General features: G+C 45.3%; 1 protein-coding gene across 2 annotated transcripts in view; it reads right to left on the bottom strand.

The window, feature by feature from the left end:
- LOC147880268 (uncharacterized) overlaps positions 1-18,433 on the bottom strand; it is a 139,715-nt gene that overhangs the window by 63,246 nt on the left and 58,036 nt on the right. The window contains exons 6-7 of one of the 2 annotated variants that reach the window (XM_087370531.1): positions 13,621-13,747; positions 2,557-2,673 (exon numbers count right to left, since the gene is read on the bottom strand). In XM_087370531.1, the coding sequence (XP_087226657.1) occupies positions 2,557-2,673; positions 13,621-13,747 (244 nt within the window). The remainder of the gene's footprint in view (positions 1-2,556; positions 2,674-13,620; positions 13,748-18,433) is intronic. The other variant, XM_087370532.1, reaches the window with a different exon arrangement.

Genomic DNA, 18,433 nt, shown 5'->3' with positions numbered 1-18,433 from the left:
ACCTGCTTCTAAAAGCAGTTTTATGCACATCCTCGGCTCTAATACAGATCTGATGGTAGCCACATTTAAGATCTATCTTACTGAAAATTACGGCCCCATGTAACGCATCTAGCAAATCATCGATCCGAGCCATCGGATACCTGTGCTTAATAGTGATATTATTCAATGCTCTCTAATCTATACAGAGGCGAAAAGTATCATCTTTCTTCTTCTTTAATATCACTGGCAAAGCAAAAGGTGAGAAACTTAGTTGAATCTACCCCAACTTGAGTATTCTTCCAGTTGTCTTCGTACCTCCGCTTCTTCGGTAAAACTCAACCTATAGGGAGGTCTATTTACAGTTTCGGCCCTCGGGATTAGTTCAATCTTATGCTGAACATTTCGCTCTAGAGGTAACCCATAAGGTAACTCATCCCTAAAAGAATCAAAGAACTCCTCTGCTATTTGATCAGCCAACTTTGCCATCTGTTCATTTTAGGCAACATCAATGCTAGCCGAAGAATCATCAATTGGCTCTACCGATGCTAGGCAAAGAAACAAAAACTCTTCTTGAGCTTTTTGAATTTCCATTACCGAAACCAACGGTCCTTCAGGTATATCTTTTTCACCTCGTAAGACATACAGCACATCATTCATCTTGAATTCATAAATGTACTTTTTCCAATCTATGGCTGGATTCTTCCTAGAATGCCAAGCCTTACCCAAGGCTATGTCTGCATGAGCAAGCTTTGTCATTTCAAAATCAAGCTTCTCAGCATAGTCCTGAATTCGAAGCTCCAACTGCGTAACCCTTTGGTCCCATACTTCAGTTGAACTTCCATCTGTCATTCTGACTATACATGCATAGTCAGATGGGCTAGTCTTTAGTTTCAGCCTCTTTACAAGCTTGGAGTTAATTACATTGTGCGTTGACGCTGAGTCAAACAACACAATGACATCATGATTAGCTACTTGCCCTTTCATCTTAATTAACTCCGTATCATTAAAGGCTGTATACCGTGTTGCTACGGGCTTTGACATGACATTATCAGGTGCACTAGTTACTAGCTTAACAACAGACACACATAACAAAACAGGTACTGACCTTTGAGAAGATTCCGCTAGCTGAATCTGCATCTGTTTTGCTCTGGGACTTCCCTTCATTTCCACGTCGCATTCTGAGATCACCATCTCAGCCATCCGACGATCTTTGTTTCGTGGACAATCTTTCCACTATGGAAATCTCTCTTACACGGAGGATGCTTCACAAGGAGGGCTTGACACTCATGAAGGGAGTGGGAGCACCATCGGCTCTGATACCATGATAACGGAAGTGAGAGAGGGAGAGAGAGAGGAGTGCACACGATATAGCTACCTGTATACTAAGTGTATTGACAATGAACATGAAGATATACATGTGAACCACTTAGGGTTAGGGTTAGGGTTTGCCACATGTGAACAAGACATTTAGTCCATTAAGCAAACACCATGGGTGAAAGAGATGGGTGCCACATGGCACCACTCTATAATTCTCTACTGGTCAGGCTTTTCCATACGTCACGCAAGTAGGCACTCACCACTTAAACACACTAGGCCAGCCAATCAGGTAATAGAATTTCACCATACATATCTGTTAATGCATTCGACTGGGCATATATATGAAGCCACAGGGTGGCTTTTCCCTCACACCTCTTGACCTCCTCAGTCAGGAGTTGATAGGTATGTAAGCACTTTACTCTTTTGTTAGCCTAGTTCCTGCTACTTTTCAGCTCATGTATGTGTTGCTGGTGATTGGCATTCCATTGCAGCAATTAATTTTCAGCGGGCACATTAATTCTACAAGTGCAATCCCTGGAAGGGTGTTGTTTTCTTAAATTACTTAATAGAAAACACTAGAGTACATTGTTAGCATGCTAGCATCTCTAACAACAAACATTACGGGTTACAACCCTGGAATAAGGATATATAGCTTCTATCTCTGGTATAAAGAAAATCCCTGGAATAACGATATATAGCTCAGCCTACCTACTTCAGGAGGCTGAGTTATAACCCAGCCAAACAACTTGAAAAGCATGTCTCCACCTTATAGCATACATGGTCTGGGCTTGTTTAGGCAGAATTTCCTCACAGAAACTAGACTCAATCGCCCAAAAATCATGACTATCTGATAAGAAAACCTGATTCAGTCCACAGGGGACAATTCACCCGAGCATTGATACACAACCACACTTTCAAGAGAGGTAGCGATGCCGAGTATTATGTTCATGTACCAATCTAGAACTTGACAGGAATGTCATAAAGAGATGACAGGAGAAACTAAAATTAATGTGTATGAAACACGGAGTATTTACGCAATGAGGAGCAAAATGCTGTAGTTTTAAATTCCTGTACTATAAAAATAAAAGGCTTACTTCAGGAATGCAAAGGGCCAACATAGCTTATTTTGTGTCAGTGAAAAGGGCCAACATAATTTGAAAACTGTGTTCACAAATCTGAATCTCACTTAAACTATGACCTTTGTTTGAATTCACTTAATAGCAATAATCAACAAAACAAGTAACTTTAAACACAGACAACCTTGCTTCTTCTGTAAACTGGACGTTCATATAAATGATCGATACCAATTATAGCACGATCGACAAAACCTACAGCATTGCAAGCTGGTCCCAGATCACCTCTGACATTGCAACTTACCTACAGAAGAATGAGCACCCACTAAAAAGGTGAAGATCATCTCCACACCAAAATGGCATACCATAAAAACAACACATATAGATTTCAATTTGATTTGTAGAGTACTAAAAATGTACAATCCAACCATGGTATAATTAACAAAGTACTTTCATTTTCAAACAATTACAAGCACTATGAATCAGTGGTTTCATTGCAGTTGTGGCAGCCATATCCCTGTGAGAAAATAAGAGCAAATATGTCACAAGTTAAATGAACCCCCAAAAGCATATTCAAAAGTTGCTATGACTCTTGAGAGAAATTATTAGAGACTACATTTCAATAGCACTGGATCTGGCAGTTGCATGGACTCAATTCCTACATGAATGTGGGTTGTTAGCAACTAATTCAAAGCAGCACTACGTCTTTCTTTCAGTGGGTTTGATAAAAATACTGGTACCTCCATCAATGCATATCTTCAATTGATTGCTCCGTATCTGAATAAAGGTGCGCTTTTAAAATACATAATGTAACTCTCAGAAAAATAAAATGGATCGGAGACCAAACAGTTTTTCAAAAACCCAAATGACAAATTCTACTGAGATTTCTTGTCATCAAGTAGAAACTCAACCCTAATATGAAAAGGATAAAAGAATTAAGAAAATACATCAGGGGAGAGCTAGTAATGATCTTGAGCTATATCTTCAAAAAGCCAACGGGGTGAAGCATAATGCCAGCTCATATCACATTCTGTGAAGAAAAAGAAGATGCACAATTCCACATCTTGAAGAAAGTCTTTGATGTAACTCTAACAGCCCAAGAATCATTAAAGCATCTACCACACAGACTCCTACCAGATCTTTGTTGAATACATAATCATCCATAGAACCTGCTTCTATGATGTGCATGCAACATGAGCATACAATTCACCCAAAAGAGACACTAGAAGCAATGTTCCATAAGGAGCATTTGTAATAAAAACTAAGGATGTGGAATCGGTTATCAAGGATTTCACGTTAGAAGTGAGATGGCTCAAGAGTGGTCTCTTGTTACCCAAGGTACAAAAGGTCCAATGAAAGGGCTCTGCTTCATGAAGTAATGTTATGTATAAGTTTCCCTAGTCTTCCCTCTTCAAGCATCAGAGTCCTCAATGGCGGATCTGGGGGAATGCTCTCCATATCTGGTAAAAGGACTACTAGGTAGCCTCACATAGAGGAAGACCATGCCAAGCAATCATCACTGTAGGTATCCTCTGGTTTCAAACAGTCATTTCTCCCCAGTATAGTATTCTTGCTGGTTGTGTCCTGCATTTTCCTCTAGTTCCTGTAACATAACAATTCCATCAACTAATGAATCACTTGGTTGCAAACATCGTTTTGACAATAACACATGAAACATTGGATGCACCTTACAACCCTATGGTATTAAAAACCGATAGGCTACCTGGCCTATTCTCTTTAGAATTAACCACGGCCCACAATATTGCAACGATAACCACACACAATGTCCTGTAGCTAAGGATTCAACATGTGAAGGAATCTTGAGAAAAACTCTCCTTCAAAAAAAAGATAAGTTCTCATCCGCATAAGACTCAGCCCTATCCAGGGTTTGGCAGATGTTTGACTTGGGCAGCTCCAACATCCTCCACATCTGGATTATATAATCCGCAGCACTAGGTCCCTTTCAAGGATTCCCAATGTAGTTGGATTAGCTGGTCTAAATCTATAATGGTACGGAAAGCACTCATCCATAGGGATGAGTGCTTCCTATCATTATAGGCGAATTCCATGACAATAAATGAAACCAAGCAAATTTGGCAAAAGAAAATTTTCCCGAATCATTCTAGGCAGAGATTCACCTCCTACAGGCTGCCCGTGAAGACCCATGGATGCTCTCCCAAACGGCCATCAAGGTGTGTACTATATCTGTCCAAATACTGGCCAATGTCTATCGAGGGTAAACTTGGAAATGATCCAAATCCTCTATGTATCTACATCTCCAAACATGCCACACTGATATGCTCGCCAGAATCTCCCATGAAGTATCCACAGTCATCCAGAGAAAGAAAGAAAGAAAGATATATTAACATCCATAGGAGACCTCGCGGGCCTATGGGACAAAGCGCACAGAAAAGCGAACTCATACAAGCCTCAGTGGGCTGAAGCAAAGGGTACGCTAGGACCCTTGCTGAGTACTAATCTATGCTAACAGAATCATAATCATAAACATAGTCATAATCATAATCATATCATATCAATCAATCCATCCAGGCGCTGGGAGTATCATCAACCAGCACACTATCCAAGAGCTCCACATCTTATATCAGTGGAGTTTCAGCCCAATGACATCTGCTTGAGATCTGAAAAATATACTCATTGCTTCAGCCACAATACACATGCGGAACAGGGGCAAGTGGCATCCCTGGCGAGCTAATCTAGAAATCTGAAACCTCTCCCCCCTTTCTCGTCCAATAAGCACCGGGCTGTGGGCTTTATCTGAGGAGGAAACTCCTCTAAATCCAGCATCTAAGGAGGAAACTCCTCTAATCCAAGCATCTGAGAATCCAAAGCGTACAACAGTACCCTCAGGAACCCCAATAAACTCTGTCATAAGATTCCTTGAAATCTAAGAGTAGAATGGCAAACCTTTGGCCACTTTGCATAACCCAATGTGAAGCCTCTCAAAATGACAATATATTCTCAAAGATGCTTGGGCCATGAACAAAGCTCGTTTGTGTATCATGGATGAGGTATGGAAGGATGGGCTACAAACGCAAAGTAATAGCTTAGACCAACATCTTATAAAAAGTGCCCCACAGGGTGATTGGGCTCCAATGAGATTTCAAATTTCTGCAACCCCCTTTTGGAATAAGATAAATGAGACCCACTGTGAATGAGTCAAGCATAAAACCAGGATCCCAAATGCCCTGAGGACTAAGGTAACATGGTTCCCAATCATGTCCCAAAAAGCAATCAAAAGCGGAGGTGTCAACCCATTTGAGCCCACGCACTTGCCCTTGGGGAGGGCAAGAAGTGCAATCCTAAATTCCAGGTTGGTGAAAGGTGCATCAAGTGAGGGACTCATATCTAGTTTCACCCTTCTGGAATACACTCACACACTCTACAAGGCATCCGAAACAGTCCTTTCCTTGCTATCTCCTTCTACTCACAAGTGGAGGAGGACCTTGAGCAAGCTCGGGCTGCCATAGGGGATACTTTTCTTGTCACCCCATGGTGGTACTTGGTTGCAATGTACTACCAGTTACCGTAGCCTGCTTTGCTTGATTACTTCTTTGTTGCACTCTACCTTTTCTCACAAACTTTTTTTGGAAAGTCAACATAACTCAAACTGAGTTTCAGGGTGTGCAAAAACTTGCATCATCCAATGTCTTGACATACTTCCCTCTAACTTCCTTTTTTATCCCATCATTCAAGCAAATATAACTAACTGCCAGCAAAGGCACAGGGATTTTCATCACTATTTCCCAAATTTATCAGTGTACTCTGGTACTGATAAAGTGTTATGCCTAAAGTACTGATAATCATCCCACGCTCTAGAAGTTTCAGCAGGGCATAGAAACTATTTCCTAAACTCCATTTAAAGATTTCCCACGTGACTAGAGCCACATTATCTTTTTTGTTGCTTCATCCCCCACCTATCTGCATCTTTTGTGAACACGTGTGTGGCTTCTCAAATCATCATTACATCATTATGAACTTCACAAATCGGAATGCCTTGTCCCATTTGTGGAGTCATGCCTCAATGATGTTCAAGTTTCTATCAACCATTCTACCCACATATTTTTCAGGCCTATAGTTTGCTATATTGGGCCACTTTACTTTAGCCCTTTTTCCACATTTTCTCTTGAGAGGATCTACCTATCAAAGTATATGGCTTTGCATGATTCTTTCTGCCCTTCATTGACATCAACTACAGTGCCATTAACCGTTGTAAGACATCCAAGTTTCCAATCCTGGCAATCAATGAACGGGGTTTTCATGCCATGGGGTGTGATGCCTATTGTATTGGCTGCAATACTACGGGCTCCACACGAGAAGTGTTATCCTCTACTCCCATTTCTTGGTGGTCGTTCCCTTCTAATTCCACAGGGTCTTTACTTTCTTGTGTTGGTTTGAGGGGTTTTTTTTAATATATAATTTTACTAAAATAAAACCAAATCTGATTTCCCCTATACTAGGAAAACCACTGCAAATTACAAAGCTAAAAATGCCCGAAATCTGCAAATAGCTTAAATAAACTAAACCAAAAGAAACAAAGCTCCCTAGCTTAATCCTTTTCTAGTAGGTTTATTCGAAGGTCTTCAAAACTGATTTGAACACTGCTTCTGTAAGGCCAGAGTGCAGCCACAGCCAGCTGTCATGTGTCCGTCAAGTATAGGTCCCAACGCGTTGCCTCCTAGCCATGGAGCCCTCCAGAGCTCCCCAAAGAGTCCCACAAGGGATAGATAGCTCTGAAGGGTTACAAGCACTTATATTCAATCATCACACCGTACAACCTTTGTATGTGGGACTAATCCAATTCCACGTGTCATCCGCATACCAAGGAGCCTTTCACTGTTCGATATTTTCTATCCATCACATGGAGGGTTGTCCCATACTCCAACAACTTCTAGACCGAAAGTCCCTCTGCTGCATCCAAGAGTTTGTTGCCCAAATTGAAAGCTTCACTTCAGCTAGTTCTTTGGTTGTAGACGAGCATTTGCTTGCTATGATTCCTGAAGTTCTTGTCTAGCAGAGACGATTCAGACTCCTTTGTATATATCAACACTACATTCATAACCTACCGAATGCAATGCCCATATAAACCAGGAGCAAGTCACATGCACACACAAATTAGATATTCAGATGCCCTCACTATACTCCTTCAATTACTGATGACAGTTTTTCAGCCATGGTTGTACTAGAGAATATCGTCGCCATTTTTTCTTTCCAATAGAGTGATAAGGTTTGGAAATGCTTACCTAATAAGATTTCAAAATAAGAGTGATATATTCCATTCAAAACAAATCATACAACAGGTGGGAGAGAAAGTACTCTATCCCTAGCCTCAACAATGTGGCAAAAAAGCCATGGAGGTGGTCTTAAATGCCACGACATCCCAAAAGGGTTCAAGTGAAAAAATAAAGAGCAGTCCCATGTCCTCATGAAGGATATAAGTCTCCCACGAGTTGCCAAAGAGGTGCCTGTACACCGCTCCCACTGACTCCTAAGAGTGAAAATAATCTCTGCCCAAATGGAAGCGAGAGTGTCAGCCTCCATGCATAAATGGTCCCCAAGTACAAAAGAACATCGCGAACACCATATCCGCCATAGGGTAATGCTGGAAATCACCTCCCAGGCTGACCCTACAGCTGAAATAGGCATGGAATCCTGTGCTGGTATCGGTACCAAAAGTAAATCCTGCAGCTCCATGATGCTATCCTCCGTGGGACCCCGTCTCTGGCGTCGCTGCATGAAGAAACCAAGGTCTCCTGGCTCTGCCTCAAAGAGAGTAAAGGCTCCAGATCCTCTCCCCCAAAGAGCAGCGCCCCACGTCATCAGAAAGGACTCAAAAGTAACATATGAGAACAACCTGAAGATACCTGTCCATACCACTCTAGAGCTGGTGCAACTCCATAAACAATGCTTGCTAGATTCCTCTGCAATCTGATAACGCATACACAAGGAGGGTCTACCCATCTGCTGGAGCCAAGTACCCACAGGTATACCCCTATGTATAGTGAGCCACAGAAAGTAGGAGACTTTCCTGGCTCTACTGATGCCCCAAAAGTGAGTCCAATAGCTCCGCAAGAGCTCTGCAGTAAGTCCCTGTGCGTGCCAATGCTGGGAGGCAGATGGAATGTGATGAGAGTCTCTCCGCTGAAGCCTCTAACCTGCCCTCGTCGAGTATTGGAAGAAAGAAAGAGGACGATTGCCTGTCACCGGGGTAGGCCATGCCCACTCACCTGGGTCCCAGTCAAGCTCCGCAAGAGGACGACCCTGAAAGATCCAAAGTCTCCATCTAATATCCTCTGCAAGGGTCAACCTGGAAGGATTTGTGACCCATTGCTTACCCAGGCAACCAATGACCCTGACTCTCTGCCAAAGAAGCTCCTGACGATCCATGGGCTGAGTGGGATACAATCTGTGAGAGTCCGTCTCAAAATAAATAAACGGTGCCGGTCCTAAGCGAACTCCAATACATAGCCCAGCCTCACTAAAACAACCTGACCAAGTAGAAATAGGATCAACATAGGCTGGATCTGTAAGTACATCCCTCCACTCCTGAGGAATAGCTCTCATGATCAGTAATCTAGTGGCAACAATCTGTCCAAGTGGCCCATGTCTATCTCTGATCACCTCCTCTGACATCTCCACACCTTCCTTGAACCAATCTCCGACTGTCACAACCCCCTGAGCATGCCATCTGGCCAAGGGAGTCTTGAGTTCTGTACCAAGGGAAGATCCCTGGTACCGAACTAGGGGGTTATGGTAAAGTGGCTGTCGGGCAATTTCCTCTCTGGAGGAGGGAACTGCTCTGACGAGGTGCTGTCGAAAGTGATCCCATATTTGAACAAGCCTTTTCACAAGTGGTGAGGAAGGCTGAGAATGTTGGTCCGTCAGGAAGATCCAACTGACTCTACCTGCCTACTGACCTGCTGCTCTGAGGGTGCACTGGTGAATCCTATGCAGTAGGAACTGCTTCCACGGCTAATCTCCTGGAGTCAAACCTCTAACAAGAAGTTTGACTAAAAGGGCTTTGCTCTGCATATCCGGATCAAGAATCCCAAGTCCTCCCTGCGAGAAAGGTGAAGTGATAGTATCCCATGAAACTCTGGCCCTAGTGTCCTCAGAACCATCACCACCACTCCACAGAAAGTTCTGAAGCAATCTCCGCACCTGACGAATCGAGTCAGCATGAAAGCACCAACATGACGCAACATACCACATAGTCGCTAGTAGAACCTGGTTGAGTACCAGCGCTCTTCCGGCCAAAGAGAGTCTAGCCGTACTCCAGTAGGCTAGCTTTCTTCGGATACTCTCAAGAGCTGGGACAAACTGTTGCGTCGGGGACACCTCAATGCCAACCTGGAAGCCAAGATATCTCGTGGAGGTGCCTCTGGGTATCCATACAAAGCCTCTGTCTCCTCCCCATGCTGGGGTATCCTGCTAAGCTCCAGTCCAGATGCCTTTTGATTTGTTCCAATTGACAACTCCCCCTGAGGCTTTGCTGAATTTGTCAATTGCATCCGCAGCAGTAGCAAGACTATATGCATCTCCTCTGACTGTCAGTGCCGTATCATCAGCAAACTCAGTCTCCAGAAGCTCCTGCTCTTGTCGGATAGGAAGATGAAGGCCCAAAGTGCCATGACTGGTAGCCTGCATAACGTATCCCATAGCCTCTGCTACGAAAAGGAAAAGGTAAGGTGCAAGCGGGCATCCCTGTCGTACTGATCAGGATAGCTGAAAAGCCGGTCCTCTGCCTCCACAGACCACCATCCTGCTAGAAGAGTGAGAGTAAAGTGAGAAGACCCATAAAATCCATCTGTCACTAAAGCCTAGCCTCCTCATAGTGCCCTCCAAGAAACCCCAGTCCACCCTGTCATAGGCCTTCTCAAAATCGAGAAGGAGAACTGCAATCTCCTGCTGACTCTCCTTCGCCCAGTGAGTGGCCTCCCAAAAAGTGAAGATATTATCCAAGATACTCCTATCTTGGACAAATCCTCTCTGAGTAGCTCTGATGATATCTAGCAGCATAGGCTTTAAACGAAGGGCCAAGGTCTTCGCTAGGATCTTGTAGGCTGTCCCTAAAAGTGTAATGGGTCTCCAATTACATAGGACTTACCTAATAAGATTTCGTCAGACCGACACCACAACTCGTCTGCAATTAGATAAAACAAATGTGTCACTAGTAGCGAAGGGCCCGATCAAGAAATTCTTGCAAGTGCCCTTCTGATAACTGCTAACCCACATTCGCTATTTAGAATTGTATCTAAGCAACCACCTCGTCACTCTTGATGCAAAATCCTACGCACATGCTTCGTCAACCTTGACGCAAATTCACCAAGGCCAACAACTCACTCTTCATCGAGCCTTGCACTCTATCGGCATCAACGAACTAGACCATTACAATGTCTTTTCCGTTGCATCTATAACCAACTAACTCTAATGGCGCTCAATTCCTAAACACCTCGAGTCCTGCTGTCATTCAATTCCTAAACACCTCGAGTCCTGCTGTCATCGCCCCATTGTGTCTCAAGTGAGGCCCTAGCCTTGTTTATATGATCTTGGCCCTAGGCTATAGTTAGCAAAACTAAAATGTAAACTAGTCCCCCTATGATGTTGTCCATAAGTCTTCAACCCCCTAGGTTAGTTAATCCAAGCCAATACCTAACCAATGCTTGACCTTCTACGTAGGTCTAACTGGGTACAAACTAACCTTGGTTAGCTTGAGTCATAACAGAGCCAATACCCTATGCTATGGGTAAAAAATGGACTTGCAAACACTCATGGTCACAACTCTAGCTCATGCTGGTTTACCATCCCAAGCATGGGGAAACTGAATTTTGTGCCTCAAATCTATTTGCAGGCAGCTGATCAGAGACTGAAACATACTCTTCCGGCACATGTTTTTGAGAGCAAGAAGGGCATCTCATTCTTGCAAATTTTGTATCCTCATATTTAGCATAACTATTCAAAAAAAAAGTGAGCTTTCATTGACCCACCCCCATTGACGCAATAATTTTGTTTGCTTATATTTTTGGCTAGCTTCCTCTATGTCCTTGTGTCCTAAATGCAGTCTCTAGGTCATGTCTAGGCTTAGCAACAATCACCCAAAACCAAGACTCATACTCCTCACCACCAACACTGTGGGGAATATCACAAAGGCCTAATGATCCCAATGATGCTCTATATCTAGAAAGAGAGAAAGCAATTCTATCTACAAACCAACAAAGAAAAGGATAGGCTTAGGAATCCCATCCTACAAGCTAGTGTCAGCCATCATGACTTCACTCAGCCCCAGCTAGCTCCCTCCCTCAGCCCGCCACTCCATTTTCTTCTTCTTCGTCACCAAAAAGCTCCAGCAGAATGCCTAGGTCGCAGGTTGGTGGTGCCTGCAACAAGTTTTAGAAGGTTTTAGCAAGCCATCTAGGTTGCATATCAAATGACGCCTGCAAAGCGGGTCAAGCAGCATGTTACTCTAGGTTCAGTTTGCAGGTCGTAGGTCAGCACCAACAACTCCTGGGTCACCTCCAACAGTTTGCAACTACAGTTGTGTTTTTCAAAGGCAGGTCTAGGTTGGGTTCCAGTCGACTCCAGCTCTCCAATTAGCTTCAGCACACTCATAGCAGCCCCGGGTAGGGTTGGACCCCAGCCAAACTAGAGGGCTGGTTCCAGCTAAGGGGTAATCAGTTTATGAAGGCCATCATGGAGTTCCCAAGGTGAAAACATTTGCCATCTTGACCCCTAGTAAGCCTTCATATTCAGCCATTGCAGCTACATTGACACCTATCCCTATGCAAAGACTTATCAGAGGTGGAAGATCATCTCAAACCCACAGGAGCAAATCTATTGCTTGCAGCAAGAAATACAAGAGCTTAAGCTTTCAGCTTGCAGCTCTTGGGAGGAAAGTGCAGGACATGAAAAGAAGTGGAAAGCAAGAACTCATTGAAGAAGCACTACACAAATGAGATGCATCTCCACCAACACCACAGCTTATCTCCGCGGTTAAGGAGATGATCACCAGTCGAGTTTGCTCAATCAGGCAAGAGATGAGTGCTAAACCAAGAAACAAAGTGAATAAACATGAGTTTTATGTGGAGGTAAAAGAGCAAGAAACCAGAGTAAACAATAGAATGATCCTATGGATTTAAATATTTGAGGAGCTCACTCTGACAAACACACATCGAAGTCACTAAAGTAAAGGAAGCACATAAGGCAGGCAAATGGGTGGCTTATAGTGATGGGCAAGCATTGATTAGGACTTCAAATCCAAACCCAAAGACCCTCAGTCTTAAACTGGTGTTATAAAGGCTATCTTATATCGTATTAGAATGTAGATGTGTTCTATAATAACTCGGAAGGAGCTGAGATCTATCCACTCCCCCACTCTTTGATTATCTAGATGCAATAAGCCCCTACTTTGTCTCATAGGCCCACGAGGCATTCTACAGGCGTTAAAATATATTTATTTCTTTCTATGCAAATTCTTGCCAAAAGCTAAATTATTTCCTTGTTGCACGGCTAGATTATTCTCTCATTCCTTGGATAGACTGTTTATTCTATAGTGAGTATCTCCTCATTATATGGAACCTAGATTCATACATATAGGTTGTAATCTTCCTCCTTGCATAGGCTAAGATGCAATGACTGTCCATGGAGTACATGCCATTTCAAGAGTTTCCAATGTATCGGATACTGCAGATAGAAAGGAAAGAGGGGACGGTCAACTTACAACTAATACTGATACATCAGAGTCCAAAGTTTACTGAAAGCCAAAGTTGAGAAGCAGCTTATTGTTCTACAAAGTGCATGGAAATTATGTCAACCTACAAATCTAACAAGATATGATGTGGCTTTCAACTATCAGAACTGTCATGTGACAACGTATTCAACTAACCAAACCACGCCAAAAAGACGTGATGAAGCAAATAGGAAAAAGCCACATTTCCAAGTCAGAAAGTGTTGTGCTTCATTGCACATACAATCGAAGAAGCATCCAGAGAATTCTCGAGGTTTAAGAACACTCTTAAAGTATTATGCAAAGTAAAAATCATCTGCAAGAGCAAATTCAAAGGTTAACCTGCATTATTATTTTCTTATGCACTATTATTTCTGATGTACAAAAAGAAAAAAATCAATTGCATGTATAGAAAAATCTTGAAACAAAAACAGAGGCAAGAGCATGCCATAAAAAAATTAAGCTTGTATTTACATTTGAGCCAAGGCAATCATAGAAACAATAACTTACTTTCAATATTGTGCGTTCTGTTTTTGAAGCAGACTCTCCAGAAACAAAAGCTTCAAACTTCCAATCTGGCACAGTCAATCCGTATAATGTGCCCAAATAAAGGGAAGAAAGTAGCAATACTAAAGTCCTGTTGACAAGCGGCACAAAGCACATCAGGAATTGATAAATGTTGCCGACACGATCTTGTTTGTGAACAATCCACATTTTGCATCCCCCCCCACCCCCCCCCCCCCCAAAAAAAAAGAGAACTTAAAAATAGAGAGTGTGGTAACTATCAGAGTACACATCCTGCAAATTCCAAGCGAAACCTCGGACTGCTGCTGCTCCCCGCTCCTCCTGCTGCCCTCCCCTGGACTCCCCCTGCCTCCCTCCTTGACTCCCTTCCTTGCTGCTGCCCCCTCCCTTCCCCTCTCCGAACCCTCTCCTTGCCCCCCGCGCTGCTGCTGCGCTCCCCCCCCTTCGCGCTGCTGCTGCGCTACCCCCCCCCGCGCTACCCCCTGCTGCTGCCGTGCTACCCCCCCCGCTGCTGCTGCACTACCCCCCCGGGCTGCTGCTGCGCTGCCCCCCACCCGCTGCTGCTTGTGCTGCCCCCCCCCGGTGCTGCTGCCTGCGCTGCCCCCCCCCCACTGCTGCTCCCGCGCACCCCTCTGCGCTGCTGCTGGCACCCCTCCCCCCCTTCCCTCTCCTCCTCTCCCCCCCTCCTTCTCTCCTCCCCTCCCTCTCCTTCTCTCCTCCCCTCCCTCTCTCCTCTTCACTTCTCCCCCTTTCCTGCTGTCCCCTCCCTTGCTGCCCTCCCTCTTCCCCTTCCAGCTCCCCCTCCTTCAACCTCCCTCCTCCTTCAACCTAGACTTGCTCTCTCTCTTATCTCCCTCCTTTCCTCACCCTCTCCCTTCAGGTGTATCCCCGTTTTTTTGGGGGTCTCCTGGGCATTAGGAAAGCGAACCAAGTTTCTTTATTGTGTTCGAGTCGGCCTTACCCACCTCGATTGGCGAATGGGCACCCATTTGGTCAATCCGTTACCGCACACACCGGCCGCGAGAACCGTCACATTTTCAAAAGACGAGCTGCAGCAATTGCAAAAGGACTTCGAGCATGAGTGTTCCACGACTCTCTTCACACGTATCTTTGGTTCTTGTTGGGACGAGGTTTATTTCAGGTGTGCCTAGATTCCCCAGATGTCACGAGAGACTTGCTACATGCTAGGTTTCTACTTCTAGGCTACAAGAGGATTTTTTTGTTTCCCTTTCAACTGGGCTTTGACCCAGTTGAAGAGGACAAACAGGGAGCTTCTGTTTCATTAGGTTCCCTGGTCTCCCCTCAATTTATCACCAGCTTCTTTCAGTTATTGGTGAGAGGTTTGGTGTGGTAGTAGGGATCCCCCCTCTTCCTGGCGAGCCTTCTTCGGCTGCTGAGGCGGTCAAGATGGATGGGGGTATCCAGAGTTAGGGTCCTTGTCCAGGACCCTAATATTTCAGATGACCACATCATGCTACAACGACCAGTGCAAGATTTGCAGGTCCTCGGGGCACTTCGCCAGAGATTGCCCAAAGAAGAAAAAGAGGCCCAGAAAGCAACCAGCCCGTACTAGCTTACGACAGAGAACAGGAGCAGGACCCTCCGCTCCACAGGCACCGCCTCAGACACGAGCTCCCCCTCCTCCTAGGGCTGCTCGAGTCCCTCCTGCACACCGCACCACCTCTGGCCCACGGTGGGTCAGGCCCTCTACTTCAGAGCATACTTTCACTGCTTCAGAGGCATCCCCCTTGGAGCCTCGGGAGGCTATCGCCTTGGAGCCTAGTGTCCAAGAGCCTTCTTCCACTCCACCCAAAGATCAGGCTGTACCTCCCTTAGCAGCCCAGATTGTTGGCACTTCGTCCGCACCACTTCTTGATCAGGAACTAGTACAGGTGCCTCCTTCCGTGGATAGAGGGAAGGGGGTCTTACATTCTCTCCCTGCTTTGGTAGAAATCCTTCTAACCCCCTCCCCAGGACTGCCTCAGCGGAACTCCTTTTCCGCTCTTGAAGACCTCTCTGACCTCCCAGATGATGATTTTGTACCTTCCACTTTTGGAGAGCCAGTTATCAGCATCCCTTTCAAGAGATCTTTCTCTCTCTCACTTGTGGACTTTCCTCCCCTTGGACCTCGTGTGTATGGCAGGAGATCAGCTCCGGTGGAGGGTTCTTTTTCCGCCACCAGGTCGGGTAAGGTACTCCAACTCGCTTCCTCCCGCCGATGAGGATAGCAAATTGGAATATACAAGAATTGGGCGGCATCCCCCATAGCCGTCACATACAGTTGATCAAGAATCAGCTCCATCCACGTGTGTTAGGTGGTTCCTTAGACATTCATTTTCTTCAGGAACACAAACTGGATACCAGAGATTGCTCTTAGTTAGGTAAGTTGCTTTCAAGCCGCTTCCTACCTTGGGAACCAGAGGAAGTACATGTATATCAGTTTCAGATTCTATTCTCCCTCTGGTCATTGGACACAGTACCATCACCCCCTCCAGGGCCCAGTGGATTTTACTTATGATTGACGGACATAAGGTTGGTTTCCTCAATCTCTACGCTCCGAACAACAGAGGGGACCGTGTTCTTTTTTGGAAAGAGTTGCTCTCTTGCACTGACATTGCTAATTCGTGGATTATTGGAGGTGACTTCAACATGGTTGAGGCACCATCCGATAAGCAAGGGGGCAGAGAAGGTGGTATTCATTCCCTCGAGAGAGCAGCTTGGGATGCCTTCTTGTTCAGATTCAGTGGCAGAGATGTTTGGTCAGATGATGCATTTCATATTCAATCTTAGTCACTTTTGTTTTCGTGGTCGACCCGTAGGGTGCAGAGGCCTATCCATGCTCGGATTGACAGATTCTATGTGGATGACTGGGCTCTTGATAGAGGGGGGGACGGTTTGCATTGCAGCTGGTGTCTCCACCTCCGACCATTTTTTGATAGTTTTGTCTATCTCAGAGCCCCATCTAAGAGGACGGTCTCACAACATCAGGATCCCCGATGCCTTAAACATAGATGAGACTCTCACAAAGGCAGTCTTGAAGATTTGGGTTTCTCACTTGCATGGGGGGGGTGGCCGGTCCCTCACATGTGGCCACAGCACTTGCCAGTATCAGTGACTTTTATCACTTTGTCGCTAGTGCTCGGCGACGTGAGATACTCATGTGGGACATTGGTATCCACCGGCAGTTGGCAGCCTTGCAAAGGGAGGAGCAGAGACGACCTTCAGATGCTTGCATACAGGAGCGCCTTGCTGCAGCAAGGGCTCACTTGCAGACATTGCTTGATCAGAGAGCAGAGTATGCCTTTCATGCACGGGAGTCCTTTTGGATACAGTTTTTCTATGCACTTGGACCCATACATAGTAGAGGGAGTGTCAAGCAGCTTGTTGACTCTCACGGCGTTTTGCAGTCTCATCCGGATACTGTCATGCACTTAGCGACAGATTTTTATGCATCCCTTCTTCCTGCAGATCCTAACACGCACTCAAGAGCATTTTTTATAATATCTTTTCTTTTTGGGAAGCCACAGAGTGGGCTATGCAGAGCAGGCAGAGGCTGGCAGTTCTACTATTGGACTTTGAAAAAGCCTATGATAGAGTAGATTGGGGTTTTCTTGAGGGCACTCTCCTACGATTTGGTTTTTCAGATGCATGCATTAGAGGGGTGGCCTCTCTTTATATATCAGCCCATAGCCAGGTTTTGATCGGAGGAGTAAGGGGTGACAGATTTCAGATTTCGAGGTCAGTTCGTCAGGGATGCCCTTTGGCCCCCTCCCTCTTTCTATTTGTGACAGAAGCTATGAGTATCTTCCTTAGATCTAAGGCTGATCTTTATGGGCTGAGATTGCCGCTGAGATAGGAGCAGGAGCTTCTTGACTATGAGTTGGCTGATGACACTGCTATTTTTATTGAGACCTCTCTGCAGTCACTTGAATCTTTCCGAACAGCCTTGGATATCTTTCGCTCAGCTGCAGGGGCACACATTCACTGGCATAAATTCTTTGGCTTTTGGATCAACGATGAGGACACTCCAGGCTGGGGAGTTGACATTGGCTTTTCCTGGATTCAGAGGGGTGTTCCTGTCAGGTATTTGGGATGCCAGGTAGGATTGGGCATCTCTCCAACACAACAATTTGCCCCAGTACTGGAGAGTATAAGGAAAAAACTCATTTTTTGGAGCTCAACCAAACTCGACCTTGCATCTAGAGTTGTGGTAGTGAACCAGGTTCTTTTGGCCACCGCTTGGTTTGTGTGTTCTTGCTGGTGCTGGTCTAGGGATTGCATCACTCAACTCGTTAGACCAGTCAGGAATTTTTTATGGAGTGGACTTGATGGCACAGCAGATGTTGCAGCGAGGGTGGCCTGGGAGACCATTATTCTCCCTACATGTGAAGGGGGCCTTAATATCATTGACCCGGACTTGCAGTGCAGGGCCTTCTTTTGTAAGGTGGTGGTGAGGGGACTCATGCCTGGGCACGAACCTTGGAAGGATTTCTTTTTGGACGCATTCGGGTTTGCAGACCTACCTTGGGAGATGATTGGGTGGACAGCCCTCGCTGGAATTTTACTTCAGTCCCTCTGAGATCTCCTGCCTCTCCTCTCATGACTGCCATGAAAGCTTGGGGGAGCTTCAGGAACACTCTTCGGAGGGTGCCGCCCTCTACCCTCGAAGAGATTGATAGGCAGCCGATCATTTGGAACGATAGTATACTTGATGAGCATGACAGACCACTGGGCACCTCCCATTACATGCAGTGGTCTAGATGGGAGAGAGGCCCCGCCTACACAGTAGGCACTTGGA

The sequence above is a fragment of the Dipteris shenzhenensis genome, chromosome 32 (genome assembly GCF_047967505.1).
Source record: "Dipteris shenzhenensis isolate YYH24624 ecotype China chromosome 32, Dip_SZ_1.0, whole genome shotgun sequence".
Classification (NCBI taxonomy): Eukaryota; Viridiplantae; Streptophyta; class Polypodiopsida; order Gleicheniales; family Dipteridaceae; genus Dipteris; species Dipteris shenzhenensis.
The sequence above is the reverse complement of the archived record's forward strand: the minus strand, read 5'-3'. Positions and strand labels throughout refer to the sequence as shown.